We start from the raw sequence: 26,173 nt of genomic DNA on the forward strand, positions 1-26,173 counted from the left end.
GAAAAATAATGTGTTTTTTGAACATTAAAGCATGTAAACATGTTCTACGAGAAACCCAAAATACAAGTATGAACTTGAAAATGAGTATGATATGTCCCCTTTATGTAAGTAATAAAGATAATTGATCTCAATCAATTGGTTTTCCGAATGGTTGTTTTGCTTTAAAATACAAGTACAGGCAGGTTCTGTGACTAACTAGGACACAAATATTTAGGATGCTATTCCATGAGTGTTAGCTATCTGCTGTTGTGAGATCATGCCGTTCCCTCTTGCGTTCATATACAGTGACTGTGTTGTTTGTGATGTAGTGAAAGTGGTTGTTATCTGGCGCTGTCTGCTACATATAAGAGGCAGTTTTATTGCACATGAATGATGTTCTTGTTGCCCTGTTAACCTCATTGTATGACTGACTGTATAAACAAGTGGTTTGCCGTCAATGACTGTGTGCATAGCTGCATAATGTGTCCAAGTTTGTCACCATAAAAAATTGGCAACTGCAGCTTCACTTGTGCTGTGTCTAACTGGATTGTATGGCTCTCTATGAAGTCTAAGGATGTTGATATGGCCCTCAGAAGAAAAAACTAGACAGCAGTGAAAAATATTTTGTCAGGAAAACATTAACCACCTGCTGTTAACCCTTTCTTTGCTCCTCCAGCCACAATGATCCGCTGCTGCTACAGCACACATATACAATGTCCCCCCCGTTGTGTTTGTGAAATCAACACCATCCTCCTCTGGTCTGTCTGTTGCATAACGCCCGTCTGTCTCATTACATCCACACCAGACTAACGAGGGTTAACGAGAAGCTTCCGGTCTGTCCAACACACACACACACACACACACACACACACACATACGGCTTGATGAACACAACGTACAAGAATGTGCGTTTTCCTGTCTGGGATGTTTGGTTGGTGAATCCAAAACACACAGCTGGAGATGGCACATTCCATTGGAGAGAGATGGGAAACTGTAGGTCTCACACACACACACACACACACACACACACACACACAAGATGTGTTCCCAATGAGAGTGTATTATGCAAATTACGTTGTACTGAATTAGAAAAGCTGAAAGGAAAAAGACCATTTCAATAAAAACCTCTAAGTTCACTCAAAGAGGAACGCTTTTAACACGGTTACGTCAATATTTTTGTATAAATAATGACACAGTGATTGATTTACAGTATGATGCAATAAGGCTCTATTCAGAAAAATGAGTATTGGGCGAAGGTATATTCTAACGTTATGTGTTCAAATGTAATCTTGTAAAATGTCGTTTTTGGCGAGAAACCTTAAAACCTACAGTTGTTTGAAGGAGATGTTTTCACAGCAATATAAAATAGATAATAGAGAGGGAATTATGACCTGTTTAACTTCCTAACAAAAACCAGTACGCAAATGGTAATAAAGGAGTTATATACAAAGTTTCAATACTTTATAACATGGTGTTTATTTACCAATAATGTCCATCCATCACTTCTAATACATTTGAATCTCTAAACTGAGACATAAACGGCCCCCAATGTCCTTTTTGATATATACAAAACCCAGCCCACGATGTCATACGAAACACAATAGAGCACAGTCAAAAACTGCATCTGCCTACACCATATACACCCCCCTAGTGCTTGGCGGCACATTACACCTTTTCAAAATAAAATACATGGCTCCTACATCCCTATTCCTGCAGAAATGTCTCTTTGACTGACTAAAAAAAGCCTATGAATGGAGCATACTCAGCCAAATATTGACACCTTTCAATGCTTTCAATTTGAAAAGCTGCATGGGAAAAAAAACATTCAGGTTTTTTGTTGAAGTTCCTGGGCAGAGATGTCCAAATCAGTGACCTTTTGCTTCTAGTTGGGGTCATCCACATGCAAAGTTGCCAAATGCAGCTTTAAAATCAGAGCTACAGTCGCCCACACCTAGCAACTCAACAACAAAAGCAACGCTCAACCACAGAGAGATTTCTAAGGATGTCAGGTTGTCTTACACAACAGGACTTTAACCTCCCTCCCTCTATTATCACCTCTCCTCCTCCTCTTCTGTCTGTTTTATGGCTTCCCATCGTGCATTCTCTTTCTCACGCCCCACCACTCCCCTGAACACAGTCTCCAAATCATCTCCATTCACCCAGAGGCCTTTGGGAACAGGTGTTCACTCCCCGAGGTGCCCCGTTTTGTGTGGATATGTGTGTGCTACTCACGCCACCCGACAGTGCCCTGGGCTTTTTCCTGTCTTTGTGCCAAGCCAGGTGGGACGTCCCAGCCTGAGGCAAAGATGCCACATTTCCCATAAATTCATAACATCAGACATTCACTGCCCTACTTCAGGTGCTGTGACGTACAACGCTTAGAGAGTTGCATGAAAAGATTGAAACCACTCTCATGTCTGTACACTGAAAATAAAACTATATCCAGCAGACAGTTAGCTTAGCTTAGCACAATGACAAGAAACACTGGGAAACAGCCAGACTGACTCCGTCTGACGAAATCGGTCTACAAACACCTAGGGGTGTAACGATCCATCACCATCGTTGTATTGATTCAATGATCAACCATCCGATATCATTGATGCAAAGTGAAAACATTGATACACATCATCATCTTTAAGATTTGCCTTTATTTTGAAATTCCCATGGCACGTCTGTTTCACCATTTCCATCCATCATTCCTAAACATCCAAACACTGCTAGTGGCGTAAGCTTCGGTTATTCTTTCCGCAAGCACGTCTGCAACAACCTCCAACAACCTCCAACAACAGGTCTATTTTTATTCTTTTTACTAAAAAAAGAATATATTGTTTTTCATTTAAATGTCTGGAAGAGCCCAGTAATAAAATTGTCAAATCATATTTTAGTTGCTCTTTGAGAGTTGATATAAATGCAGCTGACAATATAAATGGGCATATGATATCGTCTTATATCGATCTGAATTGAATCAAATCAAAATGGTATCGTGGCAGACTTTGTGACATCAACAAATATCATATCGTTGTCCAAAGAATCGATATAATGTATTGTGATGAGACTGGTGATTTCCACCCCTCCAAACGCCTCTAAAGTGCATTGATTAACATGTTATGTTCCAGCTGTTTAACACATACAAAAAAAAAAGACAAAGTTTAAAACTAACACATTGTGGTTTAACAGGGGTTATGGGTGGTTGGGCGGCTTCCTGGAGTCTCTGCTGGTTGCCTGGCAACGTCATGGTGACAACAAGACGCCAGGAAGTTACTGTGCCCGGCCAAAAAAAATAGTCTGGCACATAAACCCCTTGTAGCTGTTCCTCTCTGTTTCCAGTCTTTGTGTTAATCTAAGTTAACCAGCTGTTAGTGGTAACTTCATATTTACTGTAGAGACAGATAGCAGGAAAGTGAAGAAGCATATTTCCCAAAATATTTCTTGAAATCCTTCCGGGTGTTACCAGCCTTTTATTCAGACACCAAGGACCAGCTAACTCCTCTTTCTCTTTCCCTGCAGCTGACAATCAGGACACATGATGTAGCGGATTTTCTATTTCTTGCCTCTGCAGCTATGCAACATTCATGAGGAGGACAGCTGTTTACTGTTTACTGCTTTAGCTTCTATCTTTGATGCCATGCGCTCACGGCAGAAATCTGTCAATCACACAACGTAGAATTGTATTCTAATCTCTTCACCCGTGGGCTTTCTGTTGATAAAGTTTTTGTAGTTTCTCAGTCTGTCCAGCCACGGCTGCTATCGCTGCACGTGTAGGAGTGTAATCTGATCAGACCAGATTATTAGTGTGTGTGCAAACGCACTTCGCGACACTGACCTCGAATTGATCTGACCTTCCAGGTAATGATGAACGAGATGCTTACTGGTGCTAATACGGCGAAGAGCTTAAGAAAACCTTAGAGGAATATTGGGAACCTCCTGACATTACAGCAACATTTCTGATTTGAAACGGCGACAGGGCCTGACTATTTTCTCCACTGGGCACCGCGAGCGATCCAATTTTCGTGACTGTTTCTTGTGAACTTTCAATGCTCTTTGTTGGCACCGATTGCAGATAGCGCCTGTCTGTGAGGCAATGATTAACCCGCCGGGAAGAGAGGGGGATAATTACAGATTCCTGCTTTAGATTTAAAAAAAGGGAACTTACTTTTATGCTGAGACTGGTGGTTAAAGTAAGAGAGGGGCAGTGGAAACAAGGTCACACAGTCTGTCTTGAAATCCCAGAGCTCACAAGTTCAAATCTAATAAGAGCCAAACAACATCCTCTAAAAGCTAAATTTGGCTGTGAAAATCAACCAAATTTAACTGCACATTGATTAATCCCATTGTTACGATAATGGCGAGACGGGCTGCAAAAAATAGTTTCGGAGAAGCAGGCAGATGGTGAGAGTTGTGTGGGACGGGATGTACTGAACAGCAGAGTGTCAACCACAGCTGACTGTACTTGGCAGCAGTACCAACACTGTGCTGCCACTTATTTGTGTGTTTATGTGTTTGTGTGCACATTAAATCTACTTTTAGACTCTTGTATCATGAAAACCATTTTAAATACATTATGCAGACCACCAATACCGGCCTGGAGTTTGAAATAAGTGTAATCTAAATCTCGCAATTGTGGCCAGAAAAATTTAAATGAGATGTTTTCCTTAAATCGTTCAGTCCTATCTTTAAGTGGAAGGAGTGAAAATATTTTAACAACGTGTGGCCATTTTGGTCGGTGCTATTTCTATTTCTTCAAGCAGCCAGTTTAGAGTTTTGGATTTAAAGGCAGAATGAGTAGGATTTGTGGGTGACAGCCGGCCCCAAATTTGGCCCCAGCTTTGTCCGATTGGCGTTTAGCCTTGCTGTAGTTGTGTTCTCCATTCTTGCACCTTCCTCTTGGATACTTGCTTACGATCCGGCACCTGGTCGCTACGTTTTTATAGAGGTTGACGCCCAGAAATGTCCTAGCACACAGCAAAATACGTAAATACAGGCAGAGGGCTGCAGGGTCTATGTAGATACAGACACCACCATATACTTCTAGTTGGTCATAAGTGATGATTGAGTCGATTCTATACATTGTTTTTTAAGGAATATCCTACTTATTGTGCCTTTAAGTCAAGTTAAGGTTTTAAGTGAAGGTTAATTAGGGTTCATTAGGTGAGGTGAGTGCGGTTAAATTGTTGGCAGTGGCCAACTAATGCCAAGATTCTTTTTAATCAATACAAATATTTAAATAAAAATACAATCATTTATTTCCTAGTCATTTGAATTGTTTGTTTTTATGCAAATAACCACTATAGATGACAATACCAAAGTACAGTACTGTACCCTCCTACTCACGAAAAATAGGGCTCCCCGGAAGCTACGGTGTAATTCAAACATTGGAATGTATCATGCATATGATGTTTTTTTATGTAAAATATATCGACCATTGAATGACATCAGATCTAAAATGTTATTCCTTCATTCAGCGCAGACATTTCAAAAGTGACAGATAAAAAATTACTTGCCTGCCTGCCACAGTGGCAGGCAGTGGAAAAAGTTAATTTCAGACCCTGTTGGTGAGGTGTTGAATAATCGGATCATGCACGCACTGTAAGCAACGCAGGATTAAACTAAAATTAGTCTACAAAAGGAAATCATTAGCATAACAAAGTGTTCTTTAGCCCATTTCAACAACAGAAGAAAACATGATTCAGAAATCTCACTCATCCTGTTCACTGACAATAGAAAGGAAGAAAAGACAGAGTGAAACATCATCCGAGTCGCTCGCTGTGTTCAGCTCCTCACTAGTGTGTGTGTGTGTGTGTGTGTGTGTGTGTGTGTGTGTGTGTGTGTGTGTGTGTGTGTGTGTGTGTGATGAATATTTCAGAGTCTTCACTGTCAAACGACACCGCTTGAGTTTACAGCGAGTGCTCACCGCACGAGGGGAAAGTGACTTCATGAATGAACTGTAGGTCTGTTTATTTTAAAGTGTGACCTCTGTGTGTGTGTGTGTGTGTGTGTGTGTGTCTGTGTTGTGTAATCCCCGTCTGCTGCTGCTGCTCTAACAATGCCACCGGGTAATCTGCAGATTATGAGCCAATCTCAGCCACCAAACTAAACCCTCCACAAAACACAGACACACACACACATACACCTGGCAAAGCATGATGGGATAGTTTATCCTGGGGGCAACTGGACAGGATGTGATGCCCAAAAATACAGGAATAATGATAGACAGTGTGTGTGTGTGTGTGTGTGTGTGTGTGTGTGTGTGTGTGCAAGGAGACAAAACTGAGTATTACAGCAGAGTGTGTGTGTCTGTGTGAGAGAGAACAAAGACAAGTCTACAACACACTGGTCCATTCTCTTTCCCACTAACAGACAAACACAGTTGTCCTACAAGACCAAACATCCCTTCTGACACCCAAACACATTCATACAAGATGACACCACACACTCACACACACACACACACACATTCACACACAGATATAATAAAATGACTTTGTTTTACTGTAAACTGACCCACACACACTCCAGTAGGCTGTTTGATGCAGTATGACTATGATCGTTTCACCTTTTAGAGCTATAAAAAAGCTGTGTGTGTGTGTTAGAGAAAGTGAACTCACATCACTTCACATTCTTTGCATTGCTCACATAACTCTCCTCATCTGTATGTGTGTGTGTTCATATGGCTACAGATGTGTGTGTTCTTGCTGCACCCAGCCCTGCACTAATTGTATTCATTCTGGAGCCCTAGAATGACTCAGGCCCCCCCAAAAAAAACAATAATTACTACTTCACCTATATGATATCCACCCTGCGGCAGTGCAGTGGCAGGAAGACGTCTCCCATCAGCCCCAGGGGCTGTAAGCAAGTCCTCCTCTCACATTTAGTTACTGCTTTTTTTCTTTACATTTGCTGTACTTCCTTTAGTGAAACAACTCGTGGTGTAACGGACCGTAGTTGATCTGATCCTACAGTTCGGCACATATGTAAATCATGGATTAAAGTTTTACTGCCGATTGTTATCAGACGATATTCAGTAAAAATATGCGATCAGGAGATCTGCATTCTTTCTAGTCGCCAATCCCTGATAATGCTGTAACACTGTAAACAACAAATCTGTGTTGAAATCAACAGGAGGAGAGCTAGTTAACATTAGCAGCACCAGAGCTAACAGCTAAAGTACTGAGGTTCCATCCATTATGATGCGTTCAGGCTCTATTCAGTAAAAATTACTATTGGGCTAAGGTAATTTCTAACGCTATCACGATGTGTTCAAATGTAATCTCGTAAACTGTAGTTTTTGGTGAGAAACTTGAATAAATCCAGTTGTTTGAAGGAGCTATTTTCACATCAATATTAAATAGATATTAATAAAGAGGGAATTATAACCTGTTTATAACTTCCTAACACTAGATCTAAGCACATTAGAACTACTGATGCCAAGATTTTTTTTAATCAATAAAAATACAATCCTAATTCTTTGAATTGTGTGTTTTTTTATGGAAATAACCACTAAAGATGACTATAACAAAATAAAAGGATAAGATTTTAAATTTAAAAACAATAACTAAAACGATCTGTATCGGCCGATATGGCTCATCGACGATCGGCAATCTGTATCTGCGGCAAAAAAAAACGTGATCAGGGCGTCTCTAAAAGTTATATTTAATCCCTTTTTTTCCCTGCTGAACCGATCCATGACTCATGACACCATGATACGATCTGAACAGTGTGTTTTGTGATCTGCTTTACCCCCAGAAACAACAAATGATAACACAGACAGCGCTGGACATTTCTCACCAACGAAGAAGAGAAGGTGAGAAAGATCTTACAGCATATTGCGCTAAATATATAAACACTAATCAAAATACATGATCACAAACACACACACACACACACTGTTCTCAGTACATGTATGTACACATGTACAGAGGCAACACATTCATACAGTACATACAGTGCTGCATTCACTGAAACACATTCCGACACACATTCATGCACACGTTAACCCACACACATATGAAGAGACATACATGCTCACACGCACACACACACACACACACACACACACACACACACCTCTCTGATCAATAAAACATTGCACAAGTTGGAGTTATATAAACGGGAAAGAGGAGAGAGAGAGAGAGAGAGAGAGAGAGAGAGAGAGAGAGAGAGAGAGAGAGAAAGAGAGGTAGCAAGCTGCTGGCCTGGTTGTCAATGGCAACAGTGTTTTGGAGGCTGATCATCAGTAAGTGCAGTCAGCTCTGCTGCAAAGCATGTTGGGATATCGCCATGCATTGAACCACAGATGATTTCAGCCTAAGTACAGAGACATTTTATAATAAAGTTAAATACTTTTTGTACTTAATAAAATAGTTATATTTAGTTATAACTTGCTATTACTTATTTACTACTTTGTACAATAATTTTGCAATAATTCGACTGTGCAATACTCTGTCATTAATAATGCATTTATATTTAACACACTTAACAGATCCCACTTCTCAGCATTTGTATGTACTTATTTGCACTGTGGTTAAGAGTTATATATTGCATGTTTTAATGCAAATAGTTGTACATATTTCTTATATTCTAATTTGTATTTGTATTATTTACTTATACTTCTCTACATATATTGCAGCATTATGTACATAATTTATACTCCTTTATTTCTATTTTCTTACATTTCTTTATGTTTATATAAGAGCAACTGTAACGCCCCGGGGATCAATAAAGTATTTCTGATTATGACTCTAACAATATATTTCAGTGATATGGTGACCAGCACTTTAAAGTTTCTCTGGATCATCCACATCCCCACTTGATCCTGGCTGGCACGCAGCTTTAGATAAACCGCTACACAGTGTGGGACATCAGAACATTTCAGCCGACAGCGAGCTGTTCGCCTCACAGTACTGTAATGTCATCAGCCGCGTTTCACTGATTTCTCTAACAAGTATCGTGTCCGTTCCTGTCTCTTCAGTATTTGCACGAGTTAAAGGGACACTCCAGTGATTTAGCACTGGACTTCCACTAAGTTGTGGGATTCACAAGAGACAGTTTAAAAACTGAATGGTCAAAAAACAAAAACAAAAAATCAAAGTGGCCGAGGTTTTCTGCCATAAACTTGCAGTCTCCGATGCCTAAGTCGAGATAACCCCTAATGACATCATCAGGGTTACTTTATCAGACTTCTGGAAACCTCTTCCAGAGACAGGGCTGTCGCAGTTAAGTAATTTCCCAAGTGTGACTACATCCGGTTTTCAAAATACGGTGTTAAAAAAGGGAACTGTGTATACAAAATTAAATAATTCCTGAAAATGATTGATATATTTGACTTCAGGACATCTCTGACAACACACATGCTGAAAATCAAACATTTTTACTGTATTAATTTAGATATTTTTCAAATTAAAAGTCCCTAGAAGTGTGTGATTCAACTTTTTCCCATGGTCTAGTGTTAACAAAAATCGCAATAAATCATAATATCGAATCGCAATACTTAAAAAGCGCAATACATATTGAATCGGCACCCAAGTATCGTGATAGTATCAAATCGGGAGATAGGTGTATCGTCCCAGCCCTAGGCGCACCCATTACAAAGAATTGAAAAAATAAAAAATGTGAACATATTGGTTGTGGCGGTTGATTGCCATCCTCTGCGGTTGACTTGTCAATAGTGTGGTAATGCAATATTGCAGTTATTGTGACAGCTCTAGCCACAGAAGGCTATTTTTACAAACTGAAACGTACTCTTCACGACTAGTAAACTGAGCTTGATATGTGAATATATGGCTAACAGGACTGCTTCACCCAAAACTGCTCACACTCTTTCGTTCCAACAGGAAGTTCCAAACCAATCGCTGACATAATGTCACATGGCGCTTTAATTTCTCAAACTGAAACCAATCACACATCTCAAAACGTAACTCTGCTTGGAAACAGTTCACTTCACGTCTATTCTCATCCGTTAGTCCCGGGAGAGAAAAAGTGAGAAAGAGTGTGTGTGTGTAGTGTGTACATATTCACAGCACACTTCTCAGCTCTCATGTTCCTGCTGTATGCGACATAATGCAGAGACAGATCAATACGAGCGCTGCTATACGGCCCACGGACACGAGGAGGGGGGGCTGTCGTGGTAATTACTTTGTCCTCTGGGGGTGTATCACTCTCACAGCCAACAGCCTAGATATGGATGTGGGTCAATACCCACGCTCATACACACAAATGAGTGGCCAGTTGTTCCAGATGAAGGACAGTGGAAGTAAATCCAGGTCAAACAGGAAGCGGAAAAGAGCCTGAATGCATCACGGACACTTCACTACGGAAATGAATGATAGATGGTCAATATAACCGGTTACCACCTGCTGTTGATTCATACAGTGATGATGATGCTGTAAGATATCATGATTGGCAACTGTCCTGTACACACACCAACTATGGTTTCTGTAATGTCTGATAAAATGAAATATGAAGCAATTTTAGGAGTTTAAACAGTTTATCTAACAATAATTAACTTAAAAGGGATAGTTCAGGTGTTTTGAAGTGGGGTTGTATGAGGTACTTATCCATAGTAGGTGTATTACTTACAGTAAATGACAATCAGTACACCCTCAGCTTGGAGAAACAGAAAGGAGTACCGACACCAGAGCAAAGCATTACAGTGCTGTGGATGGGGACGGAAGTATCGATGCTCTCTCCATGGTTAAGGTGACAAAAACAGTATAGATAAGTTTCACTTTCAGTTCAGTTCGCTGTTGGAAAATATGCTAAACATAGCATACACATTTAAACGGATATCAATTTTCTTAGGTGAGCCTTTAAAAAATTGTTTTTTCTGCCGCCCCCGTCCATAGCTAACTGTATTGCTTTGCTTCGGTGCATCTACTGTAAATAATACACCTACTATGGATAAGTACCTCATTTCAAAACACCCAAACTATCCCTTTAATATCGCACTGTTTTCAACATGACAAACAGGGTGTTGCATTCGTGGTGTGTGGGTTTTTACCGTACACTCAATGTGGCTACAGAAAACATAGTTATGACTACTAGGTAATTTACAAGCAGGATGTGCACCGTTAGCTTCCACCTTAAGTCACAAATCACAAAAGCACCTCGATGGAACTGGCAAAACGTGGTTTAAAAGTCACAGTCATTTTAAATTCATCAACACAAATCATTTCAAAGGATGCATTTGAGTCACCAGGGAAGAACAATTTTTCCCCATATGACTTGAACGTGGCACAAGCACAACTTAAAGGCAGTTCCAACAGCAGAAAAAGAAAATGTTTACATATTTATATCAAGTCATGGCAGGAAAAACATTTGTCAAAATACAACTTTTCATATTAGCAGACAGAGGTAATCAAATACCCAAGTTTCCACTATGAAAAATTTTACTTTGCTGCTTTAAATAGGAAAGGAAAATCGCACTGTATTTACATAATACATGTATCTGTGTCTGTAGGCGCATAAGTGTGTGTGCAGTGTTACATATTGACTTTACAGTTTGTATTTTTAGAGATTTAGCAATGACATTCCTGCATTATTAATGTTAATTGCATGCCCAGAAATCATAACAATAATGCAGGAATGCTCTTCTCGCTCTTAAAGGGGACATATCGTGCTCATCTTCAGGTTCATACTTGTATTTTGGGTTTCTACAAAAACATGTTTACATGCTTTAATGTTCAAACAACACATTATTTTTCTCGTACTGTCTGCCTTAATATACCTGTATTTACCCTCTGTCTGAAACACTCCGTTTTAGTGCATTTCAACGGAATGGCAACGGAATTGTGTTGCTAGGAAACAGCTTGGGTCCATGTTTACTTCCTGTCAGCTGATGTCATTCACATACACTTCAACAGGAAATAAACTGGGACACATTTAGAATGTGTCCCAGTTAACGTTCACCACGTTAAGGGAACCATCACCTTAACGTGGTGGAGAGGTTTGTGTGTCCCTATGACCCTGAGGGCTGTGTTGTCTGGAGCCTCGTGCTCCTGGTAGGGTCTCCCATGGCAAATTGGTCTTAGGTGAGGGGCCGGACTAAGAATGGTTCACAAAAAACCCAATGACGACACGAGGCAGAGGAGGAGTTACCCGGCCCGGAGGAAGCCCGGGGCCCACGTCTGGAGCCAGGCCCAGACGGAGGGCCCGTCAACGAGCGTCTGGTGGCCGGGCTTGCCACGGAGCCCGGCCGGGGATACCCCGAAAAAGGAACGTGGCACCCCCCTCCTCTCCATCCTGTGGGCTCACCACCTGCGGGAAGAACCGCTTGGGTCGGGTGCGCTGCCACACGGGTGGCAGTGAAGGCCAGGGACCTCGACGGACTGGACCCGGGCGGCAGAGGCTGGCTCTGGGGACGTGGAACGTCACCTCTCTGTGGGGGAAGGAGCCGGAGCTTGTGCGGGAGGTGGAGCGCTACCAGTTGGATCTGGTAGGGCTTACCTCTACGCACAGCCTCGGTTCTGGAACCGTACTCTTGGATAGGGGTTGGACTCTATTCTTCTCTGGAGTTGCCCATGGTGTGAGGCGCCGGGCGGGTGTGGGGATACTCACAAATCCCCGGCTGAGTGCCGCTACGTTGGAGTTTACCCCGGTGGACGAGAGGGTCGCCTCCCTACGCCTTCGGGTTATGGGGGGGAAAACTCTGACTGTTGTTTGTGCGTATGCACCAAACAGCAGTTCGGAGTATTCGGCCTTCTTGGAGACCCTGAATGGAGTCCTGTATGGGGCTCCAGTAGGGGACTCCATAGTTCTCCTGGGAGACTTCAACGCGCACGTGGGCAACGATGGAGACACCTGGAGTGGCGTGATTGGGAGGAACGGCCTCCCTGATCTAAACCCGAGTGGTCGTTTGTTGTTGGACTTCTGTGCTAGTCATGGATTGTCCATAACGAACACCATGTTCGAACATAAGGATGCTCATAAGTGTACGTGGTACCAGAGCACCCTAGGCCGAAGGTCGATGATCGATTTTGTAATCGTATCATCTGATCTGAGGCCGCATGTTTTGGACACTCGGGTGAAGAGAGGGGCGGAGCTGTCAACTGATCACCATCTGGTGGTGAGTTGGGTCAGAGGGTGGGGGAAGACTCTGGACAGACCTGGTAAGCCCAAACGCGTAGTGAGGGTGAACTGGGAACGTCTGGAGGAGGCCCCTGTCCGAGAGATCTTCAACTCACACCTCCGGCGGAGCTTTTCTGGCATCCCTGTGGAGGTTGGGGGCATTGAACCCGAGTGGACGATGTTCAAAGCTTCCATTGCTGAAGCTGCGGCGGTGAGCTGTGGTTTTAAGGTCTTAGGTGCCTCAAGGGGCGGCAACCCTCGAACACCGTGGTGGACACCGGTGGTCAGGGAAGCCGTCCGACTGAAGAAGGAGGCCTTCCGGGATATGTTATCTCGGAGGTCTCCGGAGGCAGTTGCAGGGTACCGACGGGCCCGAAGAGCAGCAGCCACTGCCGTGACGGAGGCAAAGCAGCGGGTGTGGGAGGAGTTCGGAGCAGCCATGGAGAAGGACTTTCGGTCGGCACCAAAGTGCTTCTGGAAAACCATCCGGCACCTTAGGAGGGGGAAACGGGGAACCATCCAAGCTGTGTACAGTAAGGATGGGACACTGTTGACCTCAACTGAGGAGGTAATCGGGCGGTGGAAGGAGCACTTTGAGGAACTTCTGAATCCGACCAATACGCCCTCTATGGTAGAGGCAGAGCTGGAAGCTGATGGGGGACCATCATCAATTACCCTGGTGGAAGTCACTGAGGTAGTCAAACAACTCCACAGTGGCAAAGCCCCGGGGGTTGATGAGATCCGCCCAGAAATGCTGAAGGCTCTGGGTGGGGAGGGGCTGTCTTGGATGACACGTCTCTTCAACACCGCGTGGAAGTCGGTGACAGTGCCTAAGGAGTGGCAGACCGGGGTGGTGGTTCCCCTTTTCAAAAAGGGGGACCAGAGAGTGTGTGCCAATTACAGGGGTATCACACTGCTCAGCCTCCCTGGTAAAGTCTACTCCAAGGTGCTGGAAAGGAGGGTTCGGCCGATAGTCGAACCTCAGATCGAAGAGGAACAATGCGGATTCCGTCCTGGCCGTGGAACAACGGACCAGCTTTTCACTCTCGCAAGGATCCTGGAGGGGGCCTGGGAGTATGCCCATCCAGTCTACATGTGTTTTGTGGACTTGGAGAAGGCATATGACCGGGTCCCCCGGGAGATACTGTGGGGGGTGCTGCGGGAGTATGGGGTGAGGGGGGCACTTCTCAGGGCCATCCAATCCCTGTACGCCCAAAGCGAGAGCTGTGTTCGGATCCTCGGCAATAAGTCGGACTCGTTTCCGGTGGGGGTTGGCCTCCGCCAGGGCTGCGCTTTGTCACCAATCCTGTTCGTGATATTCATGGACAGGATATCGAGGCGTAGTCGGGTGGAGGAGGGTTTGCAGATCGGTGTGCTGAGGATCTCATCGCTGCTTTTTGCAGATGATGTGGTCCTGTTGGCATCATCGGTCTGCGACCTCCAGCACTCACTGGATCGGTTCGCAGCCGAGTGTGACGCAGTCGGGATGAGAATCAGCACCTCTAAATCTGAGGCCATGGTTCTCAGCAGGAAACCGGTGGTTTGCCTACTCCGGGTAGGGAATGAGTCCTTACCCCAAGTGAAGGAGTTTAAGTATCTCGGGGTCTTGTTCGCGAGTGAGGGGACGATGGAACGTGAGATTGGTCGGAGAATCGGAGCAGCAGGGGCGGTATTGCATTCGCTTTACCGCACCGTTGTGACGAAAAGAGAGCTGAGCCGGAAGGCAAAGCTCTCGATCTACCGTTCAATCTTCGTTCCTACTCTCACCTATGGTCATGAGGGTTGGGTCATGACCGAAAGAACGAGGTCGCGGGTGCAAGCGGCCGAAATGGGTTTCCTCAGGAGGGTGGCTGGCGTCTCCCTTAGAGATAGGGTAAGAAGCTCAGTCATCCGTGAGGGACTCGGAGTAGAGTCCTTGCTCCTTTGCGTCGAAAGGAGCCAGTTGAGGTGGTTCGGGCATCTAGCACGGATGCCTCCTGGGCGCCTCCCTTGGGAGGTGTTCCAGGCACGACCAGCTGGGAGGAGACCACGGGGAAGACCCAGGACTAGATGGAGAGATTATATCTCTACTCTGGCCTGGGAACGCCTCGGGATCCCCCAGTCAGAGCTGGTTAATGTGGCCCGGGAAAGGGAAGTTTGGGGTCCCCTGCTGGAGCTGTTGCCCCCGCGACCCGATCCCGGATAAGCGGTTGAAGATGGATGGATGGACATTTAGAATGTTTATGTTTAAAACTGTGAAATGGTCTCAATATTGTATATTTCCATCCATCCATCCATCTGCAACCGCTTATCCCGTTAGGGGTCGCGGGGGGGCTGGAGCCGATCCCAGCCGACATTGGGCGAAGGCAGGGTACACCCTGGACAGGTCGCCAGTCCATCGCAGGGCTGACACATAGAGACAGACAACCATTCACGCTCACATTCACACCTACGGGCAATTTTAGAGTCCACAATTAACCTAACCTGCATGTCTTTGGACTGTGGGAGGAAACCGGAGTACCCGGAGAAAACCCACGCTCACACGGGGAGAACATGCAAACTCCACACAGAAGGGTCCCAAGCCGGATTCGAACCTGCAACCCTCTAGCTGTGAGGCGCCAGTGCTAACCACTGCACCACCGTGCAGCCCTGTATATTTGTGACATCACAAATGGACAGAAATCGACAAATGGACAAACAGCTTGTTTCATTCGCGCAATTTCTGAATACGGGCTGTGTGTATTTCTCTGTGGATTGAGCGTTGTGGTAGTTTAACAGTATTTACAAAGCACGGTGAAATATTTTTGCAGATTTTTTTTTGTAATGAAATATCTGAAATAATTACTCTATTGAACTTTTGAAATAAAGTATGTTATATATATATATAAATAATATAATATAGTATGATATATATATAAATAATATAATAAAGTATGATATATATATATAAATAATATAATAAAGTGTTATATATAAATAATATAATAAAGTATGATATATATATATATAAATAATATAATAAAGTATGATATATATATATAATAAAGTGTGATATATATAAATAATATAATAAAGTATGATATATATATAAATAATATAATAAAGTTTTTGTAATACCCTGAATGTCTTTTAAATGATTAATAGTTAATTCATTTTGACATGTCCACACACATTTAAATCTTCGTCCTAAACGACCGAACGCAATGTAACGTCACAGAGTCCATTATCGGACAGTATAAATTATTTGCCATTTCCTCAGTGTTGACATCTCCACACACATTTTAATCTTCATCCTAAGCAGCCGAATGAAATGTTACGTCACGGATTACATTATCGGACAGTATATGTGTTATCCAGATATGACATTTGAGCCAAATTTACCTGGAAATGTTGAAATCCGTGGTTTTCGAGCCGAGTCTCCGGAGCAGCGAGGCCCGGATGCCCTCCTCCGCTTTATCCGCCCACTAGAAGAAGTAACGTTTAAACACAGATCCTCCGTCTGTCTGTGTTAATGTTCCCAAAGAGACAAATATCCTCCGAAACACACCAGGTAAATGGTGAAGGGGTGTGTGAGAAACGGACAGCTTGAGACCGAACCCCCTAAATGTGTTTAGTGAGGCGGTGAGAGCAGCTTAAAGAGGCTGGAGGAGGATCTGATCTGATGTCGACAGAGAGGAGACGGAGGGAGTAATGAAAGCTAGCGGCCATCAAGCACAAGGCAGCCGTTAATCAGGAGACTTCCGGTAGCGTTTCAGAATAAAAGAAACCATTATGTCGTACTTTATTACAACTTTCAAAATAAAAGCATACATTTTCACAGTCCCAGTTTTCAAAATAAAAGTAATAATATCTAGATAGCCTGGACAGCTACCTGTCCAGGCTATCTAGATATTATTAGTTATTATTAATTTTACTTTTGTCCCTGGCAGTCTTCAATGAATTACTGAACATGCAGGTATATGTTTACACATATATTTAATTAAGACAATAAAACAATAAAAATCAAAAACAGGAGTATATTCATCATTTAAAAAGACATTTAGCGTATTACAAAAAATGAAAGGTTCAAGATGTCTCTCGTTTATATATATATATATATATATATCATACTTTATTATATTATTTATATATATATATCATACTTTATTATATTATTTATATATATATCATACTTTATTATATATAAATAATATAATAAAGTATGATATATAAAAAATATACTTTATTATATTGTTTATATATATAAACAATATAATAAAGTATGATATTATTTATATTTATATATATATTAATTTATTATAATTTATATATATATATATATATCATACTTTATTTCGAAAGATCAATAAAGTAATTATTTCAGATATTTCATTACAAAAAAAATCAGCAAAAATATTTCACAGTATAAAAATAATATAAAAATGAAATAAATTATACAACAAATAAAATGTAAGGAAAGATAAAGATGAATAAAAAAGAAAACAAGGAAAAAAAACATTTGGGGTCTGTTAAACAATTGGAATAAATTTGAAATGTCTAATGTAATACATCTTAAAGTTCAGTTATACCAAAATATATGTTCAAATGATTCATTTTAAAATATCCTGTCCATCAACAATAAAATGAATGAGTAAAAGTTGTGAATAGCCTATTTAATTTCTCTTTCCCTAATTTATTTATTATTAAATGGGACATTGGACACAAATTGGACAGACAACTTTAAGTTTAATTTTTGGTTGTGTGGCGCCACCTGCTGGATAAAAGCTGCAACGACTACAATTAATTCAATCCTATTGAATCCGATTTACAGTGCTAATATTTCACAATAATCTTGATTTCTAAAGGGTCAGTTCACCTAAATTGCACAAAAAAAATATTGGTATTTACCCCTTTCTGGTAAAGATATTTTGGTTTTCACTGGAGCAGGTTTTAAGATCTCTAAATCTTGTGCAAAATAGTGGAGGTCAATTAAATTCCCTTTGTGCTCCTCTGAGATAATCTCCATAATCATGTTGGGAGTGTTTCTTCCCTTGCACAGACCTGTATATAAAGTAGCCTCCACTGTATTGACACATTGACACATTGACACACGTGACAGTGTGTCTGTGGGCGTGTTGTCATCTCTGCCCTTTAACCCAGTCAGTCAGACTCACTCTCTCTAGTCAGGATACACAACCAGACCGGTGAAGATGTCTCGGGCTGCGGAGAGACTCAGACTGCTCATCAATCACCTTGATCGAGCTCCTGCAGTGATCGTATCCTTTCTGTTGGATCCTCCGGAGCTGCACCGGGCAGAGCGGAGCAGCCTGACCGTTATCTGCTCACCCTGCAGCGGGTAGATCAGCTGAAGGAGACCGAGGTTCCGCTGTGGACAGCAGGCCTCTGAGAATATGAGGCGTTAATACAGGAATCATTTATACTATTATTGATTATGAATGCTTTATAAACGTTATTACTTCTTGTACTCATAGACACAGGAAGAGTGACACCGTTATGTTTTGTTGAACGTTATAACCGTTAGATAAAGCTATAACGGCTATAACTGTATGTATCTAAATACATGCTCTATAGTCTATATAGTCTAGCTTAAAGGTCCCATATCGTGCTCATTTTCAGGTTCATACTTGTATTTTGTGTTTCTACTAGAACATGTTTACATGCTTTAATGTTAAAAAAAACACTTTATTTTCCTCATACTGTCTGCTTGAATATACCTGTATTTACCCTCTGTCTGAAACGCTCCGTTTTAGTGCATTTCAACGGAATTGCGTTGCTATGCAACAGTTTGGGTCCATGTTTACTTCCTGTCAGCTGATGTTATTCACATACATTGTAACAGGAAAAAAACTGGGACACATTTAGAATGTTTACGTTTAAAACCGTGTAATTATCTATATATTGTATATTTGTGACATCACAAATGGACAGAAATCCTGACAGCTTGTTTCAAACGCACAATTTCTGAATACGGTCTCTGTACGAATACGATTTCTCTGTATATTGAGCGTTTTGATAGTTTAACAGTATTTATAAAGCACTTAAGCCTGCTTTATAATATCAAAGACATTAAAATCTCACTTTTTACAATATGGGACCTTTAAAAGAGCTCAGAAGGCTAATCTGTCTGATTTTAGATCAGTTGGAACAATATTAGCTCGCGTATTTTATCTTGAATCCATAAATCAAATTAGAAATTCGAATAGTTTTCTATTTCTTTCACTGTTCACTTTCAGTTGTCTCGTTTCCTTCACTGACTTTCTTCAGGGTGCTGCACCAACTTCTTCTGCTCAAACTTTCACCTACAGTCACCCACAGAGACTGAGGTAAGGACACACCTTTAGTGTTAGATGACACTGTAATAATTCCAACACAGCATTTGGCAGTCATGTCACAAAGTTATTATTATCTACAATTATACAATCTTTGACGACAGCCGTCAGAAAAGGTGACCTCGTGTTGCTGGCTCTCTGCGGTCACAGATTTCTGTGACAAATTCGGAAAGACAGTTTCTTGCCTTTAAAACATTGATATCTTTGACATTGATCTTTACCATTCAAACTGCATTTGAAACGTCCATCTCTCTTCGTTGTTTTGCAATTTGAACTGTGAAGATAGCCCTTTCCAATCTCTTACTAGACCCTGGGAACATACAGTAGGAATATCCCCATACAGGTTTATCATTCACCTTTGACACAGTTTCAAAGTGCTCCCTTCGATCGCGTCCCACTTTTCTGCTCTCTGTGTGTGAGAGACAACAAAACAAGCCTAGTTGAGTAGCAGTTCATGTTTCATAATCAAAGTTCCTGAAAAGTCTCCCATATCCTGCTGCTTGTTAACACCAGTGGCAGGTTGTGACTGTGTTTTTTCTTAGTCAACAACATGGAATTGACTGTAAATCCAATATGACCTTAATGCAACATTCACATAAACACTGTCTATCAATCATTTCCCATTTATAGCAACCTTTCATAACACATAGGGTGATAATGTTGTGTGTTATCACCTTGCTTTGGTAGATACAGCTGTGATACCGACCTGCTGACCCCAGAGCAGCGACTCTTCTATGAGGAAAATGGCTTCATCCTCATCAAGAATCTGGTGTCTGAAGAGGACATCGACAAGTTCAGGTGACTATCAGAAACTCTGGCAAAGCAAAAACACTTAGTAACTGAGCTAAAATACAATTTACTGTGATAAAGATCGATATAAAGTTGCAATCTATGACTCCACAGTGAAACTCTTTTATATACGTGCAGATGTGTTGTGAGGTGAGCTGAATGTGTGTCCTCCTGCGTTCTTCAGGAAGGAATTTGAACGGATCTGTCGACAGGAACTGAAGGTTCCTGGTATGACGGTGATGAGGGACGTGGCGATCGCCAAGTCGGAGTTCGTCCCCGATCAAAAAGCCGTCACCAAACTCCAGAATTTCCAGGAAGATCCTGAACTGTTCGAGTACTGCGCCTTACCACAGGTAGCCTACAACACACACACACACAAGTAGATCACAGCAGGGTCTTGTTTTCATCGGTAGGCTTCAAACTTGTTTCAAAACCTCTTTCAATGAATACTTCAAGATTCAGCATGCAACAGTTTAAATATCCTTACTTTTATATCATTGTCAAATTATTTGGTATTTTATACGCAGTTTTTTAAAGCCACTTTGTGTAGACTTTGGCGCCCCCTAGTAGTAGTAGTAGTATCTATAATCACAGATTGACCCCACACTGAGAGGGTTAGGCTGAATGCATTACATAGACCAGTTTTTACTCAACATGTCAACAGAATAAACTTTCATTTTCTTTTAAAAAGCAGCTTAAGTTTGGACTAATTTAACGCCGTGATAAAATGTGTGCTTTCCTATGTCAGATCCTGAATTATGTGGAATGTTTCACTGGACCCAACATCATGGCCATGCACACAATGCTGATCAACAAACCTCCCGATGCAGGTATGGAGCAATTAAAGAGGACCTATTATGTTTTTCCCCCCCTTTCCTTTATAGTTTTATTTGTGCATGTAAAATCGCTGCAAAGTTACAAAGCCCAAAGTCTGCTCCTGAACTGCCTCGCTTGAAGTCCCGCCTTTTCTTCCATAATGCGGTGATGTCACCAAGTAACACATTTGCATAATACTGGTTTTCGTTTATCTGGAAAACCACTGGAACCACCTCAGAGATCCCTGAACCTCAATGTGGGAGCTGCTGTATTAAAGCCTTTTCCCCTCTTTTAAATTAAGCCTCATCCAATTTTATCCAAACATCAACTGCTGTTTCAGGTAAGAAGACGTCCCGTCACCCGATGCATCAGGATCTGCATTACTTCCCGTTCCGCCCGGCGGACAGGATCGTCTGCTCTTGGACGGCGATGGAGAAAGTGGACCGGCAGAACGGCTGCCTGGTCGTCCTGCCAGGAACGCACACCGGCACGCTGCAGGAGCACGACTACCCAGAGTGGGAGGTATATAAACACACATGAAAGTCTTCAGGAAGCATGATAACACCTGCTCGGAGGTACATATACAGTATACACTGTTTCATGTATCCTCAGGGTGGCGTAAACAAGATGTACCACGGAGTGCGTGGATACAATCCGAAGCTCCCCAGGGTGCACCTGGAGATGGAGAAGGGCGACACCGTCTTCTTCCACCCGCTGCTGATCCACGGCTCTGGCATGAACTCCACGCAGGGCTTCCGCAAGGTACTATACTACCCATAATCCACCTGGTGTCTCGGCATTTCCTTAAATAAACTATCTCATTAACAACTAATGTGATGAAATATATTATATATTTAAAGGAAATAGTGTGTGAACATGTGTGTGTGTGTGTGTGTGTGTGTGTGTGTGTGTGTGTGTGTTTCCAGGCCATCTCCTGCCACTATGCCAGCGCTGACTGTTATTACATCGATGTGAAGGGAACCACACAGGAAAACATAGAGAAAGAGGTGACGGACATCGCAAACAGGAAGTACGGCGTCTCCATCAATTTTAAGGTCAGACATTCACATTAACATTACATTCATCCATGACCACATGATGTTAGTCAGACAAAACACATGAACAGATATATATGATGATGAATGACAGCTTGTACATTGTTGATATTTGGCTTGTAGTGTCTAAATGTGTCTTCTGTCGTTGCAAGAGTACACTTTAAAGCTTAGCTCAATGAGAGGCCAGTGATGATAACAAATTTGTCCCCGGGGGGAAACCTAGAATCAGAGCCTACAGGTGGACGCAGGTGGGGCTGATAAATATGAAAGAGTGAGATCGAGCAGCGATGGGTTATAAAGTCCTGATCTAGTTTAGGATTCTTAACATTTTTTTCTTACAATTCACACAAATAAAAATTTACAAATGAAGCCAGCATGTTGATATTTGGCTTCTAAGCTCTGATCTTGTCACCCTGCCTGCAAGTGTACACTTTAAAGCTTAGTGCAATTAGAGAGCAGAGAGCAGTGATAACAAACTTACAGCTGCATTGGACACAAAGCCAGACACTAGTTATCTATTATGAGTAATCCCCTATGTATGGGCCAGGTAGCAGGTTCCGTGTGGTCTTTCAGCAGCTAGTGAAATCAATGTGGGGACATTAAATCAACACATCTACTGGATACACTCCCAGTGATCCAGTAGATCCCAGCGCTTCATCATGTTTTCCCCACTGGAAGGGCACCCTAAAGGGCACTTCATCATGTTTTATCTACCATAGAGGCATCCAACTACATAATGTTAAAGTCACACTTAGCAGAGCAACTATCTATTAAATGGTAAAATTACAGTCGCTATGTTATAACTCGCAATAACAAGCTGATGTCTTGTTATTGTTTACAAGCAGGAGATCTGAAATCCTCCATTATATGTGTCTGTCATGAGCTACATTTACTTTGCGGTAAGCAAAGCAACAAGTGTTTGGGAGCTGTGAACCCATCATAGGAGAAACATGGTAGCATGTCTGTGTTGTTATATGTCATTATCATACAGTACATATAACTGACATTGAGCTCGCCAAGCATGTCATAAGGATGCACCTGGTCACCACATCACAAAGGGAGGCTATGGGCTGAAGCTGAGTGGAAAAGAAAGCACCCAGTTTCTTGGGCTTAAAGATGCTCAGTGCGTTGTGTCTTGCTCAATGTCCATATATCAGTAAGCTAACTGATTAGCTTTGGGACATAATGTAGTTGGATAGCTAACATGTTAAAAGGGGAAAAAAATCTGGATACTCATCTTTTTAAAGGGCATGAAAAACTCACTTTTTCAGTGCTAATGCACATCCATTTGGGTATCTGGAGTACTTACCAACCCACAAACTGTTAAATAAGACAACCCAGTCAGTTTTTTGTGGGCTGCCTAGATCAGAAAACATGTGATTCAACAAGTCATTCAGATGTGGCTCCCCTTCCTATGTTCCTATGTGGTCTTAAAGAGACAGACGCTAAAACGGAGCGTTTCAGACAGAGGGTGAGTACAGGTATATCAGACAGACAGTATGAGAAAAACAATGTGTTTTTTGAACATTAAAGCATGTAAACATGTTCTAGTAATAACCCAAAATACGAGTGTGAACCTGAAAATGGGCATGATATGTCCCCTTTAAGGTTTGCTGAACTGAGCCTTTAACTCTTGTTTCCCCTACAGGACGCCTGGGCTTTCCGAGGCCGCCTGGTGCAAGGAGAGAGGACTTCACTGTAAAAGCCACCACAGGCGCACTACGAAACAAAACGCCACATCGTTGCAGGGTGATAAAGAAAAACAGATCTTGTTGTCTAATCTTTCTAATCATGTATTCCCTAATTTCCTTTAAATATGGAGGGTTTTTTAGATTACTTTCTGTTTATTTAATTGAGGCTTTGAGTTTGTGTTCATTTTAACACATAACACTGTTCTAACAGAAAACATAAGGTACTGTTTAAATAGAAAACGTCAGTAACCTCGCGAGTAAACGCTCCACAGTCATACAGATTAAAGCTCATGAGTACACCAGCTGCTACTTTGCTTTACAGTACTTATAACAAAATGCTGTTTAATTTACCAAAACCATAATAGAAAGGGATGTTTAATGATGATTTATGGCATGTTGATTAAGAAAAGTAAGCATTATGGGTGATAGAGAAGTAAAGCGAGGTTGAGAGAGAGATAAAGTAGAGTGAGAGAATAATGAAAGAGCAGAATTGTGTGAATAATTGGTGTTGATTGTAGCTCTTGTTGTTAATCAACACTAACAGAGGCCTTGACCTAAATACTGCCTTATAAATGTATCAATGTGTTAATGTTATTGCGTCAGTTTAATGAATGAATGTTTTTTTTCTAGAATCTCGCTGTGACAAATGTAATGTTTTAATAACATTAATAATAAAAAATATCGTCTATATTAATGAGACCTTGCTTCATCTCCTTTAAAGGGCTCATATCATCATATCATCAAGAACTACCTTTGCAAAAGTGCGCCATTTTTTTCTCGCCAGACAATCAGAGCAGCTTTTTCGGGAGGAGGTCTTAAAGAGACAGGAGTGTTTCTGACAGAGAGTGAATACAGGTATATTCAGACAGACAGTAAGAGAAAAACAATGTGTTTTTTGAACATTAAAGCATGTAAACATGTTCTAGTAGAAACCCCAAAATACAAGTATGAACCTAGTAATTGAGCATGATATGTCCCCTTTAAAGCGACTGACACAGAAAAAACACACATCTGCCCTTTGACCTGTAATGTCATTTGTTTCATAACAGTCAGTTATGTCATATGATTATAAAATCTAAACAACCTAATTAAGTGCCAATAATGTAATAAAATCTTGAAATGGACACAGTATTGATATATTACATACAATAATCTATGACATTTTAATCAAGTAAGTAACATTATCATTAATTTAAACCAATGAGAGAAAGCTGCATTCAGGGACAGCATGCTCTGATTGGTTGATGATTTATTTATGTATTGACTGATATATTTATCTGAACAATCATATGTTCAAGTGATAAATACACTGTGTGAACTCTGGTCTCGTCTCTGGTGAGATTGTAAATTATGTAACCAGAGAGAGGAACTCCAAAACACAAGGGATTATGGGTAAGAGCTTGGAAAGACAAAGAGAACAAAACAAAGTCACATCAGATAAGACTGGTCTTATCTGCACTCTAGTTGTTACCTGGCAGGATGGGTAACAATGACCCAGACAGGTCATTGTCAAGTACAGCCATGTGACTTCAGTTTGAGATTTAGTTGGCCTGGAATTGGACAGCACCAACCTGAATATATTAAATTAAAAAACATTAAAAAATAAAGTTTTTTTTAAAGGAACAGTGTGTAACATTTCGGGGGATCTATTAACAGAAATGGATACACACTGTCCCTTTAAAGGGACTGTTTGTAACTTCTTACACTTACACTCTTATAAATCATTGCGGGTCGGTGTCCCATGCACGCTCGCATGTGGCTACGATGTTCCAACACAAACTACACAGAAGCACCAAAACCGCAAAGTTATATTTAGTGAAGAGCGTCTTGCAAAACAGTGTCAACTCTTCCTGCTCCAGCCTCCCGACCGCGGTCAGAAGACACAGGGGAGACGATGCTGTGTCTGCTCCGCTGCCTGCCTGCTTGCCTTCACTCACACACCGTGCTCGTTCTCACTCGCTATCTCGCTCCACCTCGCTATCTCACTCCGGTGTCTCCTCTGTTCCTTCTGACCGCGGTCGGGAGGCTGAAGAAGGAAACACATTGATTCATGGAGAGACCTTTGTCTGGTCAGCTAACATTACTGCCAAGCAGGTGAAATATAGAGTGATATTGTGGTTTTAGCTGACGTGTGTGTCGCCTCACTGTTTTGAGTGATGCTCGTTCATGTCTATGTAGAGCGAACACAAGCGCGAGCAACAGGACGCTGACTTTCGTTGACTTAACGGCCACAAGTGTCGCTGTCAACAAGCAATTTCTGATTCTTACATAGAGTCCCTTTAAAGGATTTGCCAGCTGAATTTGCCTTCCACACATGTTAAAATCATACACGCTGCTCTACATGTAGGTGCATCAGATAAAAGTTGCTCAACACTGAATGACACTCGAACAGCAACAGTCACATGTCGGTCTCGGAGGGTTTGACTGTTTTCAGACGGAGGCCCGGTTATTTCCTGGCTCTGCACGCTGGAAC

General features: G+C 41.8%; 2 protein-coding genes across 2 annotated transcripts in view; one reads left to right on the forward strand and one right to left on the reverse strand.

Annotated features, from left to right (window-relative positions):
* Window positions 1–16,727, reverse strand: part of cdk17 (cyclin dependent kinase 17) — a 52,553-nt gene extending 35,826 nt beyond the window's left edge. Inside the window, exon 1 of the mRNA XM_074626347.1 lies at window positions 16,402–16,727. The gene's annotated coding sequence lies outside the window, so the exon portion shown is untranslated. The remainder of the gene's footprint in view (window positions 1–16,401) is intronic.
* Window positions 16,728–18,124: 1,397 nt separating this feature from the next.
* phyh (phytanoyl-CoA 2-hydroxylase) lies at window positions 18,125–24,394 on the forward strand. The gene is made up of 9 exons (XM_074625091.1): window positions 18,125–18,275; window positions 19,285–19,343; window positions 20,037–20,147; window positions 20,323–20,491; window positions 20,887–20,968; window positions 21,295–21,476; window positions 21,567–21,716; window positions 21,881–22,009; window positions 23,658–24,394. Exons 1-9 carry the CDS (start codon window positions 18,210–18,212, stop codon window positions 23,709–23,711), a joined length of 1,002 nt encoding a protein of 333 aa, XP_074481192.1. The 5' UTR covers window positions 18,125–18,209; the 3' UTR covers window positions 23,712–24,394.
* The last annotated feature ends 1,779 nt before the right edge of the window (window positions 24,395–26,173 follow it).

Source organism: Sebastes fasciatus, chromosome 23 (assembly GCF_043250625.1).
Source record: "Sebastes fasciatus isolate fSebFas1 chromosome 23, fSebFas1.pri, whole genome shotgun sequence".
NCBI lineage: Eukaryota > Metazoa > Chordata > Actinopteri > Perciformes > Sebastidae > Sebastes > Sebastes fasciatus.